General features: G+C 40.8%; 1 protein-coding gene across 2 annotated transcripts in view; it reads left to right on the top strand.

Moving 5' to 3' along the window:
- LOC112462524 overlaps positions 1–23104 on the top strand; it is a 43320-nt gene that overhangs the window by 15600 nt on the left and 4616 nt on the right. For both annotated transcript variants that reach the window (XM_025028346.1, XM_025028347.1), the window contains exons 2-4: positions 5501–5573; positions 8852–9081; positions 21739–22030. In XM_025028346.1, the coding sequence (XP_024884114.1) occupies positions 5501–5573; positions 8852–9081; positions 21739–22030 (595 nt within the window). The remainder of the gene's footprint in view (positions 1–5500; positions 5574–8851; positions 9082–21738; positions 22031–23104) is intronic.

Here is a 23104-nt window from a genome sequence, read left to right as displayed (position 1 = left end):
CTTCTCGGCCATCCGAACCGCGCACGCACGAACTTTAATACACTTCAAATGACCCTGGGCAATTCATTATTCATCGGGTTAGAATGTGAGATTATTACAAATCCCATGACAGTGTAGTTAGAGTTAGTATAGTTATTTGATGTCGGATAATATCATAATTGTTATCACGTACACGCCTCGGAGCGTAAATAGCCCTTACGTTTATATGCTGCACGCGTAAAAAGATAACAGAATAAATGTGCATAAAAAACGTATAAATTAGCGTGACTTGAAATTCTTATATTTTATTTTTAATACTAGAACCACCGAATATCAACTATACTTATTTCTATATCAAAGGGGTCAAAATAAAAAAAAGAGAAAAATAGGAAGCAAATTTATAAAATAAATTATCTGTATATTTTAATAAAAGTTAGAAAAATTTTAAAAATTATGATATTTTATAAATAATTAAATGTCAAATAAATCATTTTGACCCCCTTGGTTCTAATGTTCATCCCACACGCACGTACCGCTCTCGATTTCATATTTCGATCGGTTATGAAAATCGATTATTAAAAAATCTTCAAACTCATCGTGCCGCGAATCCGCGAAAGCTCCGCGGCGTGTACAGCGACGAAATCTAGCGTTACGTACCGCGCGCGAAAGCTCGACGAACGTCCGGCTGGTTTTTGCAGCCCCCTCGGGGGAAATACGAACGTATTTCTTTCGCAATCGGCGAGGAATCAGGTATGGTAGACGGGACTGCATTTCCGGGCATCGCGCCGGGCTCGGTTAGCATTCCAGCGTGCATAGCTCCCGGAACAGTCATAACGGAAAAATCCCCCTGGACTTCACGTGTATTCCGCTAATGGTCGTCAAGATCGACGATCCGAGGTCCCGGGGATCGTGGCGCCTTCTTCTCTCTCGCGTCTCTTCCTCGGCGTGGCGCGGCGCGGCGCGGCGCGTCCCGAACGCGTTCTCCGACTCTCCGCTCCGCTCGGGAAGACGTTCTCCGCGCGCCGCGATATCTGATGCGGCGGAACACTCGACGGAAAGCATTACGAGCATCGTGATGCTTACAATGTCTTCCTCCCCTCCCCCTTCCCTCCCGCGGCTCCCTCGCACCCCCTCGCAATCGCTCTCGCGATGACCTCTTCTTGTATTCAACTGTACCCTCTCAACCGTTGGCGCTCGGGACGACCTCGACTTTAATAACCGTGGAACACGGATCTGCGGCGTTTGCTTCCACTAGACGCTTCGCGGATACCATTTCGTCAATTGTGCCGTTAAAGTAGCTGCTTTCGAATTGAAGGAAGAGTCTCGAGATGCGCGTGAACACGTTTGACTCTTGAAATTTCGGCATAATTAATTAAATTCTTGTGTCACCTCTTTTCCAGAGGTGAAACAAGAATTTAATTAATTATGCCGAAGAGAAAAGAGGTAAATTGGTATTTAGTTGCCGGTTAATTGCCGGTGGAGACTCGGCCTCTCCGTTATTACGAGTCGATGACGGTATTAGATATTTTTCGTTACGCAACAGTTCGACCAGACGGGAATAATCGTTTTAACGAGTCGCGGCACCTCGTTACGCTCTGCAGTACCTATCAATTTTCCACACAATGAAGCCGAGCCCTATGTACTTTTCTCGTTGGCTCGGTAAGTTTGGAAATGCCTTTTCATCTCGACACCGAATTTAAGAGAATCGCGTTATTACCGCGCAATCGTTTGACGATGAGCGAATATTTCGTTTTGAAACGACCATTCCTGTAAATCGCGTTACAAGTGCATTGGACATTTTTACGTATGTTTATGTATAAACGTATATGTTTAATTGACGAGGCGAGAGAATTTCGTTCTCGCACGCAGGTCGTAACGAGGCAGATGAACGACATTGCGTTCTCAGTCGCAAGATTTTCCGCGGTCGTCCTCGGCCTCGAAGAGCGCGGCGCCTCTTTGCGCATCCTACTATATGTAATGTATCCTACTATGTGGAACGTACGTTGTTCGTACATCGCTGGACGCACACGACGGGGAACGCGCTTCCATCGCGTGCGTGTTAAGAACGGCGCATTGTGCAATCGAATGTATTAATTATTTCTGACTGGTTAAAGCTATCCGATCGTCGCTCAAGCGGGACTTCTTACAAGGAACGTATACATTCAACGAGAAAGACGATCTCATCCGGTGTCGTGTATTCGGTATCATCAACCGTGCATATTTCAGGCTAATAAAAATAGCGAGTCCTTGTTACATCGCAGACGTAATATGGAACTTCTGGAACTGCCTTTCTGTAAAGTGAAATTTTCTTCTCCCCCTTTTCTTACACCGCACATTTATCGCATGATCACATAACAGTACCGAGAAAAAATTAATGAGAGAGAACGTGCAACATTTTTGTTCCTATTGGGAAGAGGAAGAGGGAAACATGCAACATTTTTATTCCCATTAGGAAAGATTTACTTCAGAATAGAAAGATAACTCGACAATTTCAAAATAGGGGGGTTCCATCATAGCCTCGTCAGCGTCTAATCGCTAGGTAATTACGGCCTGCTGACGATCTAATGTGTATTACGGAAATCTACGGTTGAGTACGGTGGCGAATTGTTTAGAGGCCGGCGGTAGTAGCCGCGAAGGGGGATACGGCGGTGGAGGAGCGTGGGCCGTTTTAATGCTATTGAAGCGCACCGCGCGCGCTTGCATGTACATACGTGTGCCGGCGTAGCGGACGCACGTAGATGCGCACATATATCGGGTAATCCACGCGTGCACATGTGGTGACTTAACCGCACTCGCGCGCGGGTCAATGCCTCGACGGTTTCCGAGTAGTAGGGTACGCACTTACGCCGCGTACCTTTTCCTACGCGTTATACCCAAGCACGCGTTTCAAGTGTACCCGCATACGTACGTACGCACGTGTTCGTCGCGGGTTTCCGTGAGGGAAGTCCACGCGTGTGACATCCGAGAGTAGAGCGACATCGGATAATCCTTGAGAAGTCAGCGTGCCGTTTCTCAGAATTTCGATGCAACTGATTGAATTTCTTACGTTCGAGAACATAAATTTTATCGAAACATTTTTACGAAAAAATTAAATTTGTATTGCAAAACTTTCAATAATTTCTCTCCACCACGATCCCGATTAAAATAAAAAAGTTAAAACGTGAACTCTCTGTCTAGATGTGTGTCTCGCGTAACAAAAATACTCAACATTTTGTATTTCTTTTTTATATTTAATTGTCAGAATTTTTTTTCTTAAGCATATATTTTTAAACGCATGCTTTTTGGGAATTCTGGAGTTTCTTATAGGAAAGAGCCAGAGTCTCTCTCAGTTCTGCCGAAATTCTGAAAACAAAACACTGACTTCATAAAAGTTCTCATTGGAATGCATTGAGATATCAAATTAATATTCATAAAAGTAAGCAGATTAACTGAAATTAAGTAATTAAATAAGCATAACTAAATAACACAATTGTTAAAATTTTGTTTGTTTTTCTAAATCAGTTATACATCTTACACGCATTGTACACTGTAAATTTTCCTACGACAGTTTTATGTTAACACGTATACGCGATGGAACATCCGTCTAGAAAGTCAATCGCGTGATACAAGATTCACAGCGCGCCGTTTAATATACCGGTTGTGTAACGCAGCGCTAATGTTACGAATAGTAACCTTTAAATCGAATTACGGGAATCGGTGATTACGGTTACGGTGGTGATTTGTAAGGTCACGACGTGACCATCAAACATCATGGTACATCTTCGATCCACTCGGCTTGCCATCGAAGGCATCGATGGCACGATCATATACGGTCGATCGTGACCGCGACACGATCGTATAACTCCCATTATTATCATCGGGCAACCTAGAAAACTAAGCATCCGTGGTCCCTGTCCTCGTAATGTTATACGTGGTAGAATCCATTGCACCGCGCAGCAGTCGGACCGTGAAATGCTAGAGCGCTCGCGAGAGGAGTCTCCGCCTTTATCTCTCGACGGATAAGATTGTATCTGCATACCGGACAGGTGCGCAGGTGTGAAACGCAATTACCGGCGCGATAACCAGAATCTCTCTCGCGCTAATACAATTGCGATTATTACCGCGAGTAATCGCGCGAGATCATCGTGACGCTGCGATATAAATCGCACATTCGAACGAAGCGTCAAAAGTTAATGATGGAAGACCTCCTTATTAATTAAAGTCCTCCTTATTGAATCAATTTCTGATGGCGAGTTCTCTCTCTCTCTCTCTCTCTCGATAAAATATACATCATATATTCATAAAGAATTCAGAAATTTATCGCGAAATTCTTTACGCATCTTGCGATTTTCGGGCTCTCGATCACGAGATGCGTATACGTTTCTCCAGAAGAGAGGATAAGCGAATTTCTTAAGAATCGGGCGGAATGGAAACGTAGAACGAGCGAAATAGCGATGAAAATTAATTTCCATTTTTGTTACAATAACGCATACGGTGCTGGTACGCGCCATCGCCTCCGTCCTGGCGGAACGCACCGCGTGAGTGAGGTACCGTTTGAAAATACCACGAAGCAAATTCCGCGGAATCGCTCTACAGCACGGACGATCGACAGCCGCGAGCGCGATGTGCGTGACTCTTTAATTAAACACAACGTTCTGCATTGTATGAAAGTGACCAAGAGAGAGATGGCATTTTTTCAAGAAGAACAATGCTCTTAACTGTCTTGAGAGATTTTCCGCCTCGCGCTTTCTTCGAATTGGATGCGGTAGGAATTCAATGTCACTTCCGCTTCTTCATTCGCATTGAATTGCAAAACGTCATTAGAAACGATGTTGCAAGAATTTTGTCCTTGCGTTATACGTCGAAATAAATTAATTCTTTTTGCGTATCGTCATGCGTGGATTAATATAATATAGCTATGCGCTTTTAAAAATTGTCGTAAAGTTTAGTTTCATAAAAAATCTGGAATACATACTGTTAAAGAATGAAATTTAAATACCTTGACTTAAATAATACTTTGTTATTATTTTAACATAAAACAATATTACTTTAACTTTATTAGTTTACTTAAATTAATGAAATATTGAGTAAGAGCAGTGACGACCTACAGGAATGGTAAAAAACGACTCAAATTGAATATAATTTGACATTACGAATTTAACTGTGCATACAAATTGTATCTAATATATGTGTAAAATAAGAAGAAAAGTAGTTTTCCATATTATTCTAAAATATAGTTTTAAAAAAAGAATTAATGTTTCAAAAATGCTATTAATGCTGTTAAAATTACTAATTTTGGTATACAGAAGAAAAAAAATTCACATTCTTTTAATGTTTCTCTCGTAATCTAGCAGCAAAAACAAGGAAAACACAAGTCAACCTTTACTTCGTTTTGATTTCGTTGTAATTTCAATTTTAAATACACATTTTTTAAGTAAATAAAATCGTGTACGTAACTATGTTAATATGTGTCTTTCTTTTAACCCGAAAGAATTATACTACCCGTTCATTTTCTGAAGCATTTTTTTCTGTGATTTTTCAGCGAGTCGGACATGGCGCCCAATGCGGAGGAGGAACTGCTGGTTGTGAAACCATGGGGACCGCAACCGGAAAAGGTAAGGCAACGCTAAGTAAATTACGGTGTACGTTACCGATGTTAACGAACACGCTGAAAACGATTGTGTCGCACGTCGCGTCGCCGTCTCCGCGTCGGCTTACTTCGCCGGCGTGTAAACAGGCGCGGAAGCTTTATGATGTAACCGGAGCCGCGTTAAATAGCCGTTCGACGACTTCCACGGCGTGCGACGACCAGCAGGAAGTTTCCGATTAGCATATCTTTCAACTTTGAGTAAATATACATAGGAGACAGGCCAGACCGGCATCGACAGCAGGACGACCGATCTTCATTTTGCGCTACGCACACCGTGAGAACCCCATCGCCTCTTTTAAACCCGGTTCGAGCGCGTACGACAAGAAAAGGGATATTAATATTAAGAGAATAGAGCTGGCCTTGCCGAGCTGAAGTGGCAAGTCACTTCCCGCCTTGACCTTGTCGCTAACGGCATACGCGCGCGTACAGCTTGATTATATATTGCACATGGTGTCTCATAAATATTCCCGCATGTCTTTCCCACTGGCTTATGATATTTTGCTTTTTGCATTGCGAGAGATAATATATATCTCATACTGTCACACGCGCGATTAATGAATATCAATTTCCGCGATACAATTTCTCTTCCAATTAAACCAATATATATGTCTTGATATCGCGATCATTAGCGAATCTTGCTCCTGTGCGTTAAAATGTATAGTTTATGCAAGTTTATTTTACAGCACGTAATAGTCGATATTAAATATATGCCGTGAGATAACGATAATTATCCATGAACAATTTAATTAATCAGGGATAAACGTATCACTGTTTCGTCGTTTTATCACATCCGTGTTAATTCAAAAACTATCCAAAAAAGCGGATCGCCGACGTAAGTAGTTTCACTTTAACGCGTATGAAAGTCGCGGATTTTACGAGTGTTTAGATCGAAATTGCTCAATTGCGTCGGATGAAAATGGAAATCGCAAACGAACTCGAAATTAGATCGACTGTGACGAGATATCGTATATGTGCGCGCAGCCATACGATGATGTTCCATCGTTGCGGGAAAGTCTCGGCGGCGATTTCACTTAAATTGCGGAAGGGACGCGTAAAATGAATGTAAAGCTGATGGCGTATCGAAAGTGTTGTTATTAACACTTTCGATAAATCATCAATTTTATAAGCCGCGTGCGCCAACCTCGCGTTTTTTACTTTCGCTCCGAGTTAGAAATTTAAAAGAAGCCGAAGGATAAAAAAAATAGCTCGTCTTCTCTTCCCGACACGAAGCGCGAACGCATCCCCCGTAAGTTAATTAATAAGCAAGTTATATTTATGATCGTAATTGCTATAGAATCTTATCTCTCATCATCACGATGTCACGTAAAGACAAGCCAAAACGAAGGCGACGTCGGCACGCGTCGTATCTCGCTGTAACGAGATCCAATCAAGAACGTTCCTCGTGGATATAATAAACAATAAGTACCCCCGAGCGTGATTGATCGTGATTGCTAATGATCCTCACGTCGTGTAATCGATTTAAATTCGTGCTTTCCAAAAGCCATCCAATTTTTTTCTCTTTTATTTTTATCTTATAATTGCTACACCGCAGTTTTACGAAATCGCCGGACGATCCAACTGTAATTTCGCTGATAATACCCGTCGCATCCGCGATCTTCGATTTCCGACATATAATCTTACAAGTCCGCTGTATAAAATCAATACTCGGAAAATTCAATGCAAAGGATAACAGAGAATGTTTATTTTCAAGACGATGTGTGCGGGAAGGAGCAAGCGGGTCTGAGCGACCGATCAGGGTAGACGTGGTGCGCATAAACAGTGTTAAGAAATTATATCGAGGTATATTCTCATTGTCACGCTGCGTTCTCCGCTGTCATAAATAGTGTTTATTTACTCGCGAGCGAGAGCCGCGAGTGAATGCGATCGACCGCGACAATGCGGTATCCGGACGAGATGTAAGTATCGACCGCAAACCAGAGAGGCGAGAATATCGTGGGTTTTTCGATTTCCTTTCTATTTTGTTCCCCTCCTTTTTTTTGTTCTTCCTTCAAACCTGCACTTAGACAAACTCCTACAAACTCCGTCTGTATTTTTTACTACTTATGCATCAACGTCTGGTTCATTTGTACGAATAAAAACGGGATAATTTTAAGGAATTCTCTCATATAGTTTATTTAATTGGGAGTCTCTGAATCTTCTTCAACGATCGCGCTCGCTGCGATTTCTCAAGACGGCTCGTTCGATTAACCCCGCGCGCTGCCGTTTGATAAGCGTGCGTTATATTGAAATAGAAGAACCGTACGCGCTTACGGGAACGATTCAGAATGTAATTGACTCATTTGAATAATTTATACCGCTTCCGTGTGCGTCAATAGCGGATTGCTTCATAATTTATACGTTCTGCGTTAACCGTAAGCATGAAAGTAAATCAATTTTACGTAATTTGTTCGCGTGGAGTACAACAGCGCGTATTAGGAAGCATCGCTGATTAGAATCGCTTCCCGAAACACTTAAAAGTGAGAAAGGCTTGATGTATGTATTTTATTGTCGCGACTATAAAACGGAATAAATTTATTCGCACAAAGTATTCAGTTTTGTGATTTTATTGATATTAATGCAAATTAACGTTCATTAATGGCAAATAATGAATCGATTTGTCATGCATAAGATCTTAGATTAACGACGCGTTTTCTTTTAATTACAAATTTATTAAATTCATTTAGAATTTCTTTGATCTAAAACACTGTCTAAATATATTTTAATCTACATATTCGTACTGGCGGAAATCAAACTGTATGAGCAATTGGTTTTGATCATCGATCCTAGTTTCATCGCCATAACCGTTCTCTCGTAGCAGCATCCAGCAGCTACCGCCGCAACTTATGGACAACGAGAGAAAACGATAATCACTACGATCCTATCAATTTATGATCGGAAGCGCCCTGAAATTAACCGTAGATATCTTCCTACCCTTCGACATAAATATTTCATACGTGTAAGCGGCAATAATTCGTGTACTCTTCGATGTACGAGATACTAACACTGTAATACTAATTCTGTATAGATTAATTAATAAATTAACTCTTCAAGTTAAGACGACATTTCCAACGACGATGATTTCGTCATTATTTTAATGATCTTAGAAGGGCTTTATTTCGTCACAGATAAAATCGAATTATTTTCAACGTGATAGAAAATGTTATTAATCATATAAGCTGATATTTCATGGAATGAAATAATTTAATAATTTTCTTTCTAAACAAATGATCAAACTGTTCATAGGAGCGCTTAAGACCACCCACGTATAATGCCGAAGATTACGCAATCGCGCTGAGACGATGGGGAAGACGCCCATTAGGAACCGTTCAAGACTCTCAAGGTACTCTGCCGTCGACAACCAGTTCGAGTTCCGGTTACGCATCCGGAAGTGGCGAGATGACCTTGAGACAGTTCACGTCAGTCAGCGAGCTGTTAAATAAACTCAGAGCCGATCTCAGACTCGCCTTTCCCAGGTCAGTGCCCTTATGATACTAATCATTTGTCACTAACAATTATTATAATAGATATTGATTTTTACTAATTTTTTTAAATATTTATTAGATAATATATATAATATATATATAATTATTTGTTTATCGATATATTTAATATTTTTGATGTAATTTTGATGATTTTTTGTAATATTTAATTTTGACGTAAATTACGTATGATTTAATTAAAAAGCAGTAGTTTCAAAAAACAACATCTGAAGAATTTACTCTGTATGTGTGGGCAGCTCACACACGTAGGTTTATCTACGTGCGTATGTATATGCCTGTATAAGATCCAACATAGGAAAATTAAGCTTGTCAGAGATAGAAATAATTTTCTATTTTTGTAGTACGAATAACTTGCTTACATATTTGCATGAATTTTCCTTTTACAGAGAGAGAGAGTATAAAATTATAAAATATATTACAAATAAAGTAATATATGTATTATAATCTATTACCTCGAAACGGATATAGGCTCGGAAATGAATAGAGCCTAGAAAATATTTTTATAATTCATAATCCTCTGCCGACTTTACATATATATGCATATACATGCGATGTGCGATTGAAACACGACTCGAAACATGATCCTGTTAATACAACAGTTAATAGAAAAAGTGCTGCATCGTTTAAATCGTATTTCAAGAAGGTGGAAATCGCAAAATCATAAAGCGAAACCACTTAATATCTTTATATTCTTTTTTCTTATTACTGAGTCGACATATTGGAATCATTTCTCTTTAAAAATGATAAGATTAAACAAAATTATTTAGTTTGACTCGTTAACGTATAACTGTGGTTGCAAATCGCCGGCCGGGATGAGTCTGAGGCTAATCAGACTAATTTTATAATATTAGAAGAGAATAAATAATTATCATTGTTTGCGCCACCAATTTAGGTGTTTGTCTGCTGAAATTATTACAAGCTATATTTTGCCAGAAACAAGATTGCTATCGCGACTTTAATTATTACGACCAATTAGCTAGCTATATGTCGTGGCCGCGATTACAGGCGCTATACGAATCGATGTGAACAAACGTGCCTCGAGCGTCTCGGCGCGAGACAAACATCATCGATCTTCCGACTTTAGCGGTGTGAAGCATTGACAGGCGGGGGGGGGGGGGGGGGGCAAAATTTTCTAACGATAACGCGCGATTCTTAATCATCCTCGGACTTAACAGACGTGAATGTTGCGCACGGTTGCGCATCATGCCCTCGGCATCGCTTTTGCAACCGTGTAAATAATTTTTATGACGTACCGGTTTAGAATCGTGACTAATTCTTGAGAGACATTTCGCTCGCGGGTTCAAGAGTATAACACGAGTGAGAGACTTTTTATTTGCTTAATTAACTTGTTCTATGTTAAAAATAGATAATCAACTGAGAAATAAATCGCCGTCGTTGGCTCTTATTTGCCTTTAATTTATTTCAGTTGATTGTATATCTAAAGAGTTTTATTTTTGTCTAGTTAAAAAGACGTTTATTTTTTCCTTCAAGCGTTGCCCTTTCGACGCTTCCATGAATGTGAGAATTCTTAAGTTGTGAATCAAGTCTCGACTAACGTAAGTGTTATAAGTGATTAAGAGGAAAGAATTTTGACGAGCTAGAACGTTTCGCGCGCCTATCTTCTCCCGTGAAAAGCCATAAAAGGTAACTGTAAACTGACTCCGCGTATATTTTTTTTATCGTCCGATGAATATTCGATCGCGATGATTTCTCTTGCATATGTCATATATTATCCCTGAGTTACGACTCGAAATTAAAGAATTTTCGGATTTGAAAGCGCGAATGTGAGAATTTGGATTTCTGCATCGTCCGAGTTTCTCTGAACACTTGCTTCGTTTTCGATTTATACTTGGCGTCTCGCGCGAGATTAATATCTTACATCTCACTCATTAGTTCCACCCAGAGAGCACGAACAGTGAGTGTTATTTTAATCGTTCGCAAATAATTCATACCTACTTCATACTTCCGCGTGTGTTTCTCGCGTGTTATACCTTCAGAAATTCGCTATATTCCGAGAATATGAGAATGAACGAATCCGCGTTATACAAAATGAGCGGTAATCGTTTCCTGTAGAATTTTTCCTTGTAATCGTGTAATAGCCAAAAAAAGCGCGACACATGGTGGGATATTAAGAAAAGGATTCAAAAGATAAACAGCATTCGTCACAGTAGGTAAAAATGTCTGAGGCAGAATAATTTAGAAGCAAATTTATCTCTGTATAAAAGAAAAATTCATGCAAAAATGTAAGCAAGTTATTCGTGCTGCAAAAATAGAAAATTATTTCTATCTCTGACAAGCTTAATTTTCCTAAGTTTGGATCTTATACAGACATATACGTATATACGCACGTAGTTAGATAAGCCTACGTGTGTGAGCCTCCCACACATACAGAGTAAATTCTTCAGTTGTTTTTTTAAACTATATTGCTTTTTAATTAAATCATACGTATAATTTACGTCAAAATTAAATTAAAAAAAAAATCATTAAAATCACAACAAAATTAAATATATCGATAAGCAAATAATTATTATATATATTATCTAATAAATATTAGAGATTCAGATATGAGATACAGAACACTTTACCGATAAATTAATTATTCTAAATAAAAATTTTGATATGTCTAATAATTAATAGAAAAATAATACTGTACGTGATTCTTTTGTAATATCTCATTTCTCATGCATACATTTCATTTATGTTGGATTTGTAAAAATTATGTTACGTATGCATGAGAAATGAGATATTACAAATGAATCACGTACAGTATTTTTCTATTAATTATTAGACATATCAAAATTTTTATTTAAAATAATAATTAATTTAGCGGTAAAGTATTCTGTATCTCATATCTGAATATATTATTTATTCTCACAGTTATTTCCGAAAAAGTTAAAACATTAAATATCGAGAGTATAAAAATATAAAATATATTACAAATGAAGTTAATATATGTATTATAATCTATTGCCTCTCGAAACGGATAGGCTCGGAAATGGATAGAGCCTAGAAAATATTTTTATAATACATAATCCTCTGACTTTATATATATATGTATATGCAGCATATACATGCGATGTGCGATTGAAACACGACTCAAAACACGATCCCGTTAATACAACAGTTAATAAAAAAAGTGCTGCATCGTTTAAATCGTATTATCCATTGTCCATTGCCTCGAAATTGAAAAAAAAAAATCACTCACCGGCCGATGCGCAACAGCGGAGTTGTAAGTTGTAGCCCTGCGTTGATCTGCAACATAGAAATAAATTTTTACATCAGCAGTGTCCAACATAATCAATACTTAAATAATTATCGCGCCCGTTCGATTTTTTAAACGATTTTAGCAGGTATCTGATTTTAAAATACTACAGTGCAAAAAAACAATCGCGGCCGCAAGAGGCTGCACATATACCCGCGTTAATTCGTTCGCATAATTAATTCGCGAAAAATCATGTAAGTAATATTACGATCGTGCGAATAAAAGAGACGCAACGCGACGTTCGCGACGTAATATCTTTTCTCGCGTGTGCCGGAGATCGAGCTCCGATCGAAATTGCGCCGGAGTAAGTACTTATAAATCTCAAACGCGATATTGTACGAGTAATTATTCGAATATGTAACGGGCGGATCAAGTCGCGCTGTCGCCGAAGAAAGTGGCGGAATCCGCCACAGGACACAGCAAAATATAACAAATAAATAATAATAATTACTCACCCCCGGTTGCTCCGCCGTCGCCCGATGCCTCTCCCAGGCCTCCTCCTCCTCCGCTCGGTCCTCCTTCGTTGGTCCGTTGTCGCTTGTCGCTTCTCCGTCACTCACTCACTCACGACACGGCGACGTTCACGCGCGAATGCGAGAAAATCGATATCGTCGCTTATGATCGCGCGACACTTTCAACACGGCACTCCCGGTATTAATTTCGCGACGCGGCGCGTATATTTAATTACACGGCGACGAAAGAATCACGGCGGAGAAGCTGCGAAGGAAATCTGGACGATCCACTCGCGGACGCGCGACGCTCGTGACTTCCCGCACCCCGCAGCCCGTAGATAGACGATAGTAAGATGGCGGAGAGAATTTCGTAAATCGCGCAGCCAACTTCACTCGCCAGACTCCGGAGCAACCGTCGCGCGTCGCGAGAATTTTACACTTGTTGCTCCCACTTGTACTTTTCGCACTTTGAACGACGAATATATTACAATGTCGAGATTACTTTTACGTATTGAGATATATATAGCGACGTAAGGAATAAATGTTTGAATTAAGATCAAAGAGAAATATGCAGGGAGACATGCTAACGGAAAATAAAATAATACGATCGCTACTTTGCTGATTGCGAGACGATTTCGAATAACCGCAATTAATTAAATCGTCGATTTGCGAACATTGCGCCTCTGCGATCACCAAATATCGAAACACGATTAAATACGTACAACGTTAATAGAGACTGTGATCGCTAATTAGCAATTAAACACGTCGCGGCGTCACTCGATTTTATGGTCCGCTCATCGTATCTTTTATTCGCGTTCCGAAAGCGATTCGACGCGATCAAGTTTACGGCGGAGAAAAACGAGATCGTCCGAAAGAACGTAATCGAAAGAATATTATTATCGAATATGATGTATGTACTACCTCGGTATCCGTATCAATTCTGAGAAGCATGTGTATTAAATAAACATATATCACACAGTTTTTCGTAGTGTCTGAACCGCCGCGCCGGAGTCCGACGGGCGACGATGCGTATACGTGCGTACGCGTATTCATGTATCGAAGGAATGTGGGGGAATGGGCGCCGCGCGCCGCGGCTTCGCGATAAAAATGATGGGGACGGAGTGGGGGGTGTTGACTGCGTCGCGCAGGTGCGCGATCGGCCATTCGGCGTGCCTAGTCAACTTACCTCTCCTCCATCCCCCCCCCCCCCCCTACTCGTGTTGCCGAGAATCCGTGGCCCCGTTCTGTTTTCTATTATTATACTTACTGATTGTACGCGCATATCAATTAACGCGTAAACGTTTTCCTGACACATATATTCGTTGTTCACAAAGTGCGAAAAATACGAGTGCGGGAGGAGCAAGTAGCGTGTTCCCGCGACCCGCGACGGTCGCTCCCTGGCGAGTGAAGTGGAGTGGAGTGAAGTTGGCCGCGCGATTAACGAAATTCTCCCCGCCACGTTAAGCCTATTCTACAACGGGCGCGAAATGCAAAACGCTAGCCGCAATGTGTCGCGTCAGCCAATCATCCGTGGTACTTATTGACGCTTCTGATTGGCTGTCGCGACAACGTTGCAGCTAGCGTTTTGCATTTTGCGTTGTAAAATAGGCTTTAGCGTCTACCTACGAGAGTGCGAGACATCACGGGCCGACGGGCGTCGAGTGGATCGTACACAGCTTCCCTTCGTAGCGTCTCCGCCGTGTAATTAATCTAATTAAGTACGCGCCGCGTCGCAAAAATCTCACGAGCACCGGGAGTGCCGTGCAAAATGTCGAAAATATCGCGCGATCATAAGTGACGATGTCGTCGATTTTCGCTCGTGAACGTCGCCGCGTCGTGTCACGCCGTGAGGGAGGTCAGGGAGTGCACCGACAGATCGAGATCGAGATGCGACAACGGAGACCCGCGGAGGAGGATCTGGAGGAGCGAAAAGAAGAACGGGAGGCCTGAGATGCATCTGGCGACGACCGGGCGACCCGATGAGTAATTTTATTTTGCTGTCCTGTGGCGGGTTCTATCCTGGCCATTTTCTCAAGCGCGACTTGATTCGCCCGTGATATGATATTTATTACTCGTACGATACTGTTTCAAGGTTTAAACTCCGGCCGGCGCAATTTTGATCGGAATTCGATCTCCAGTGAAGGGATACGCGTGGAGATGATGTGCTGCCGCATATTACGCCCGGACGATCCGACGCGTTCAACGACGATCGCGATTCGCGGCTGTCCTGAAATTAAAGCCCCGCGACGTATCCTGCCGCTCCCCCGAGATGAACGATTTACATGGCGAGAATGATCTACCGTACGCTTCGCTCCGAGAGAAAGAGAGAAATGGATGGAGGAGAAGAACAGCGAGGATCCGTTAACTCGGCAGATGATTAAAGACGATGCTCAGCATTAAATTCTTCCACAGTCTGTCGCCGGTACCAGGGATGTTTTAAAAGAAACGAACGCGCTGTTCTGTTGATGGCTCTATCCTCTCGCGCGTTTGCCCCGCGCGCGCGTCATATGGCGGACGAGAATGTCCCAGATAAATGAGTTATAATGCGCTGCGCGCCTCTCGATGTCGGCGTATAACCCGTAAGTAGCGGCTTCGGATAACCGAATGCCGATATTACGGCTAACTGTATAGTGGCGCACCGCTGCAAATCGATCTGGCCGGGACGCGCATCTTCCGTCTTTCGCCGTGGCTGAAACAGCTGAAACGACAGGTGTATCATTTGCAATAACGAAACCCTATTAGAGCCCCTTAATTGTACTTTCGCGGATTCGCTGTACGCGCGGCTCGTACGGCGAACGGGTCCTCGAGCAAGGACTCTTTCGTGACGTTTTCATTTATAACGGTAATAGTTACAAGTAGACTTCTCCATAAATTGTATTTTTCGAAAATATTGCAAAGTATGTTATCTAAAATTATATTTATACACATACACACACAAAGAAATACAGACGAGGTATTTATCGCAATAATTTGCATGATTTTCTAAATACTCGATAATTGTAACTATTTAATAATCTGGTAAACGGTAATTTAATAGAACAATTATACATAAAATGAAGTTTTTATCTGACAGTATAAGATGCAGTACTAAAAATTTCCAAAATATTTTCTTTAAATAGATCGACCGTGTCGATTCAAAAGTAATCAAACTTAAATATACATAAAGAATTGTTTAATGTTTTTTAGAAATTTGAATTTGCGCGTGTACTATTATCAATATGTATCAATCATTTTTTACTGAGATTTTTTATATTAGCCTAGCAATTATATGTATCCTATAATTAACACGTATACGTTAACACGGTAATATTGAGTGAATAAATCTATGCAAAGCAGATCTATTAAATCCAGTAAATCTAGTTTGTACTACTTCACTTTATTTCTTGCATTGCTTTCATCAATCAAAACAGTCATCTAAAGTGAAGACATGTCATACAACTTTCTAGTAAATTCATGGTCGGCGAGTATAATATCTTCTTAAAGGAAACTCGAAAAACTACCATGATTTAACGGAAGTTGACATCGTATCAGAGGATGATAGCGTGAAATTAAAATCACTCCACTTTCTCCTGATAGAATCTAGTTCGCTACTTTATTTACAATTTATTTCATTTCCCCGTGAACACGCGCGGAATTGTTAAATCCTCGTTCAAATGCCAAGAAGGCATATATGTAACAGAAACTTGAAAATAGTAATGACTTATTTAATTGATAAAATATATATAAGTATGGAAATATTACAATTATAGATTTCCTTTATTTAATATATAATAGAAAAGCATATGAAGCAATACTGTAAAACAAACTTGCTCTTTTCGTTCTTTCGAGTTCTGTTTATTAGGAAATTACCAACAGATTCTTTTCTTAATTAGATATGTAGTTAAAGCGATAAAATCCGCATATAATCCGACAGAAGAGATATCGTTACGCTGTATTTTTATTATGATGTATTTTTTCACGCAGCAGCGAGCACAGAAAGGAAACGCGCACGAATGTAAGAAACGAAGATGGCGATGTACGAAATCTTAACAGAGGATTCTTACATTATGCAAAACAAATCGGTCCTTCGATTAAGTCTCCGAGAGTTCATTTTAGTCAATTAAAGGAAAAAAGGGAAATAGATACGTAAAAATGTATGAAGCGAAGGGAAACAAAGAAGGGAAAAATCTTTCGGCCGTTTTTTCTCTCTTTTTTTTCCTTCCCTCCCTTTCTTACACGAGCGAGTATTAGTCGCCTCGAAGGCGAAGCCTCGACCGGGCACCGAACCCGCCGGTACACTCATAGTCCACAGGTGCTTCCGCTTAGCGTAATAACGAATGCATAACCGCTTCCTAGTACACGCACGATGAAAAACGAGGAAGCTTTTTTCCCCTCTCACACGATATCAGACACCGCTGCCGTTGCCGGTCTTTTTGCGCGGTGCACGTCGATACGTCTGTCATTGTTTGCCCGCGTGCTCGTTCACCCCTTGAGCATCTTCTTTCCCGCCGGTTACACCTCAGTGGGTTCCACGATGTGGTTCTTGTATCTGGTTTCTTCATTGTCCTTGAAATGTGTCGAGGTGCACTTGTATCTTGTTCATTAGTCCGCCGTGCAATTATGACTCGGTTAACTCTATCGCACTTCGTTCGTCGATGAGTTCTCGCATATATTCTAACGTATATATTAATGCATATCTATATAATGTGTGTATATATTTACTATATTATATTTATATTTATATTTATTATACTATTTTATATTTATTATATTTAAATTAACCCTATTCACTCCAACCATGCCCTTTCGTGTCCTACGAGTTTCTAATCCTCGCATCATAACTCACGAACGAATTAACGAAATTTAATGTTCCAAAGCGCAAATTAAAGCTAAAAGTAGTAGTTTTAATTTGCGCTTTGGAACATTAAATTTCGTCAATTCGTTCGTGAGTTATGATGCGAGGATTAAAAGGGAAAAAACGTTGGAGTGAATAGGGTTAAAGATTGATATAAAATCAATCTTTAATTAGCTAAATATTACCAAGGCAAACCTAAATTTAAAAAGAAGAAAAATATTTTTTAAGATTCTACGTACCTATGTTTAATTAATAAAATTTTCTTTCGGTTTTCTGCGGTTTTATTATAATTTCACGCAGGTTTTAAATCGTACAAAACAGATTTAAAATCAGAGTAAAGGATGAAAACTTGGCGTGTCTCTCTATGTTTGTAAAATTACGTAATAAAATAAATACTTGGAATTTCAAAAAAATTACGCAAGATTGTCGAGAAATAGACTCGTAATGAGAGAATTATAATAATGTGAGACGGCACGAAAACGTCATTTTGTCAAGCGATAAGCAATAACATTACACAAAAGGGACCAACACGTACACGCTATCATAGACGTTACCTTCATGAATTATATGCACACATTATCATACATTTGTACGTGTAATATTGGGTTTATCCATCGCGATCGAAACACGTTGCCGTTATCGTGGATGTTTTATGCTTTATCAATATTCATGCGCCATGTGCTGCCCAGTGATCCGTACGTATCGAGGCTTCTCTCTCGGCCGGTCTCGACACTCGTTCTTTTGGAATATATAGTTGTCCGGTTTCATCGAACTTTTTACCGACGACATCAATCTGTTCTTCGCTACGCGCCATTTATTTGCACGAAATGCTGATTGTCAAGAAAAACTGCTTTTTTCAATATAAAAAAAAAAGAACGAGAGAAGGTAAAGACTATTTGAAAGAAAGGAATCTGTCTGTAATACTTAAGTATCGAGAGAAAGAACTTATATATGTTCGGTGACAGTCACATGTGTTAGTTTTTCTCTTTTACTGTCACTCTCATCGTCTACGAGGGCTTTCGTTTTCTTCGAACGCGGTCGCCACGGCATTTTTACGGCGCGGGCAACAAAAGCGGATCCTCTGTATTTCGTGCACGTACTGCGCCGCGGTATCGCGATACCTCGCGCATTATGCATAATACGCCCGGTAACATAATGCATCCATTGTTAAGAGGGAAGAGAGAACCGCCCGTCTTCCTCTCTCTCTCTCTCTCGCCTTTCTTTGTCGTTAAACGCGAGAGACGTCGACCGCGGCGATATATAGGAGGCATTTAATACTCATTTGCATGTCCCCCGTGTATTCGATTCACCGCGTGTCACACACTCATGGCTGTTTACAGCAATTTCCGTCTGTGGACAAAGCCCATTTCGAGGAACATTTTTTCGGCAAGTTATGCGCCATAACGCCGGATGTCTTGTACTGAACATTTATCTACGGCATTCGAGCCACTCGCGCCTCCGAATATTTTTTTCAACAGCTTTTATAATGCTCGATTCTTCGTAAACCGACGCCGTCGTGGTATCGTAATATAGTCAGACTGTACTTTCGTTCAATGGCTAAGAATCGTTTTTCACGGGATGAAGTAACGAAGGCGTTATTCCCAGAATTGTTTTTTCCGCGCGAAATTGTGCCAAGCGAAAATGCTAATTGAAGGGATACGTGGATAAAGGTGGATATGTTACGAAAGTTAAATAAAGATACTCCGTGCCGATATCATCTTTCTTTTCGCTTGCATTTCTACCGTTACTTGCAAAATACTACTTTACCTGTCTTACTATATAATAATATTCAAAGGTTCAAGTGTTTCATACCGTTAAAATAACATTATACAGAAAAGAGATACGAAATGATTGACTTGCTGCCCATTTCTACCTTCAATTGATAATCACAGGATCTCGCACAGCTTCTTATTAGCCGAAAAACATGTCGATCGGCCATGGCGGTTCTTAAATTTATGGTTTGTGCTTATCATTTTCTTTCTTCCTCGTTCGCCGCTACGCGTTGGCGAATAACGGAATGTTGCGCAACGTTTCCGAGACTATAAATGGCACGCGAGGCCAGGAATGGTCCTTCTTTGGTCCTGAACGCGCTTGACAATGCAACGGGACGCTCATGCTAAATTTGGTACAGCGTAAAACATGTAAAATGCCTCGCGATCAAATTTTTTTTATTCTCGATGGAACATTTTTGAACGAATGAACGAGACTAAATTTTTTCTTTCAGCACGACATTCCTCGAAGAAATAAAGAGGAATCGTGTTAGTGAGAATTAGAATGCATTTTATTCGCCTGAGGAGAAGAGATAATCTGCAGTCTCTCAAATGAATGATAGAGATTTTCATTATACGATTGTTTTCACAGAGTGCCCGGACAGCCTGAACTTTGATACGTACAATTCAACACGAATTCTCGTAAAACGCACGAAGACGAGGCCATCTACTCTCGATGCCATCTCTTTTATTACGCCATCGCGTGTCTACCAAGCAGCCGCGCGATTAAGGAAATTAAACCGATCGGAGGAAGCTAGAAAAAACCTTAGCAATTACGATAGATTCGATGCGCATCGTTTCCACAAAATTGAAAAAAAAAAAAGGATTGCGAAGTACTCGCGCGCGTATGGACTTGTCACCGCGTGACAGGTATAACGTGTACTTTTCCGTCCTCACACCTGTTTACCTTAAGGCGTTTGCGGGTAATTGTAAAGGTAAAACGTCTCCTGGGCTGAATCCCGAAGACTTTCGTAAAAGGACACTCGGATCGATCGGAGATACGCTATAGTGAAGCTCGATTTATGACGTGTAGAGTTAAAAACGTCGAATCGATGAAGGATCACGTGTCGTCGAGCCTTTTATCGACGATTAGCTTTGAAATACTAATTGTTCGATGATAAAATTTGTTTCGTTCGTTTTAACCGAGCGAGATGAGTTTTGTAGAGAGATACACAGAGAATGAGGAAGGTCTTTATCCGCATGATGTAAATATGAATTATAGTACCTTCGAATATAAGCGATACTCGGATTCTTACCGCGTCGTGCGTGATGAGAAGGCTATCCCCGCGGCGGCCTCGGACAGGTCTTTCTTGTAATGTCTTTGTTAATATATTCAGGAATCGATGATGATCGATTCCTCCGTCCAATCACGAAGTCGCCCTCTTCGTGGTGACAATCTCGGGGGGGAAAAAAACTCGCTGAGCTGCACGCGCATAAACCGGATCGGTTTTCTTGCCGAGCGAGAAGCTCCGTAATTATGTAATTACTAGGCTTTTTTCTTTGTATTTTAATATCTTCAACGCTTACGCGACGATTTTTGTCCGTAGGATAAGAATGTTATTACAACCAGTATTCATTGGCGTAACTACCGGTATGTTTAAGTTTAGACGAGAAGTCCCCTTAGCCGTAAACATGTAATATCTGAAATGGTGTATACGCTCAGTGGCAGAATCACGGTTCAAATTTGCAGAACGACCGGAGTCGCTCCGTATATATTCCGTTTGTATATATTTTCCGACATCGAACAGGTTTTCTACAGTTTAGAAATTCTCGCCTCGTCGCTGCGAGTCGCATGACGCTTATTATTGTAGATCTGTTTTTTGTAGTTACATACTTTCTGCATTTAAAATGAAATAGGCGGGTAAATTGGACATTTGAGAGAAAAAGCGAAAAAATTGCAAGTCCAAAAAATTTCCAAGGCGAGAATTTTCTAAACTGGCAAACATTGAGTCTGATTTATTTTTCGAAATGATTGTTTGTTTTCTTTCCTCAATTCTAGAAATTACAGTTTCTTAAATTTTAATTTTCTAAAAATCCATTTCATTTTAACGTGCATGTATCGGTGACTTCATTCCCAGACTTGCACTTATGACAAGTAAAATCATAGATTGTTCAGAGTATCTTTGCTCTTTTTACTTGCTTTCTTATTTCACATACATATAGTTACACTATTATAAAGTCATGTAGTAAAGTACCTAATAAAAAAGCAGCATAAACGTTAAGAATGTGGAAGTGTTAAAAATGAGATTTGTTATAATTGTTACAATTGAGATGTCGGAGATTTTTGACCACACATCTGATTTTCCTTTTCAGCTTCGTGCAGGAGTTCGCCTCGCCGCCTGCGGATGGAATCACCTTGCTGCTGGAGACCTTGCGCGGCGTTCAACTGGCCCAAAGTTCACCGCCGAGTTCGGGACAGACCGGACCTAGGATCGGCACCAGAAGGGCCGCCCTGGACGAACTGGGCTGCGTGGAATGTTTAGCGGCGTGCGGCGAACGATGCGCCGATGCGCCACGGTTACTGGTGCAGGCGCAACCCGGCCTCTTGGCTCTCGCAGTCTGTCTGACCAGTAGTCTGAACCGGTCCAGAGTTCTGGCTCTTCAGGTAACAATCGCCACTTCCGCTCGCGGTACCGTTAGATAAAAAGAATCGGTTATAGAGCCACTGCGTGTCGCGCGAACGCTGTCAACGCGAGACTCTCTGTCCCCTTCCACGATATTGTAGATCGTTTCCTGAGAGGTTCAGTTTGCATCTCCAGATCCAATATATTTTTGCCAAGCATAACATAAACAATATAATTAATTTAATTATACATCAAAAACAATGACTTTGCTTCGCCAGTAAATAATTAACGCAGGTAGTTTTTAATCAACTGGCCACGTTTATTGAATTAAAATCACTCATCGTGATTTTAGTCACACAGTTGGGTTAAAGACTACCGGTGCGTTAATTATATACTTTATTCAATACAATTATATATGTTTGATATTTTACTTTTAATTTTTAGCGGAATACTGCTCGTCTCGAATAGCGGAGTGACGTCGAAAGACGACGTAGCGGTCTACTTTGGTCATTGTGTCATCTTTTAGCATCACTCTGCCACTCGGGGTGTTCACACCTCAATGCGAATTGCGGCTAAAGATATCAATGCTAACAGTAACTCGATATACTTATCGCAAAAGCGATGAAGCATTTACACATCGAGGAAATAAAGAAGTTACCGCGTAACGACGTGGCCAGTGGGTCAATAGTCTTGTGCAATAAGTTAATACTCTCGGTCGTTCGGGCTTTTTTTTTTTCAAGTCGTCAGGACGGGGTCGTAAACGCGTGTTTCGAGCGCGGAGCGATACGCTCGACGGGCAGTGACGCCGTTATTTCGAAGGTGCTCACCGACGAAACCAGTTTTTATCGCTCATCCGCTGAGTGTTATTCGATCGAGAGCGTTGACTTCGTTTACAAACTTAAACGCGCATGTCACGCGGATGACGCTGGACCCTCTTCTTTTTTTAATCTTTCTGGCTGTCGGGGTCGGGACTCGGGACGTGCACCTTGTGCAAGCGGATATCGCGCGATACGATCAGCCTCAGGTTCGTTCCAGCTGAGGCGGACAGTTACTTCCGTGGCACGTGATCACGAATTCTGGTAAAACTGCCCGGTAACAAATCTTTCATATAAAAA

Source organism: Temnothorax curvispinosus, unplaced genomic scaffold (genome assembly GCF_003070985.1).
Source record: "Temnothorax curvispinosus isolate PA1 unplaced genomic scaffold, ASM307098v1 QBEX01012496.1, whole genome shotgun sequence".
In the NCBI taxonomy this organism is placed as follows: domain Eukaryota; kingdom Metazoa; phylum Arthropoda; class Insecta; order Hymenoptera; family Formicidae; genus Temnothorax; species Temnothorax curvispinosus.
This window is presented reverse-complemented; position numbering and strand designations above follow the sequence as displayed.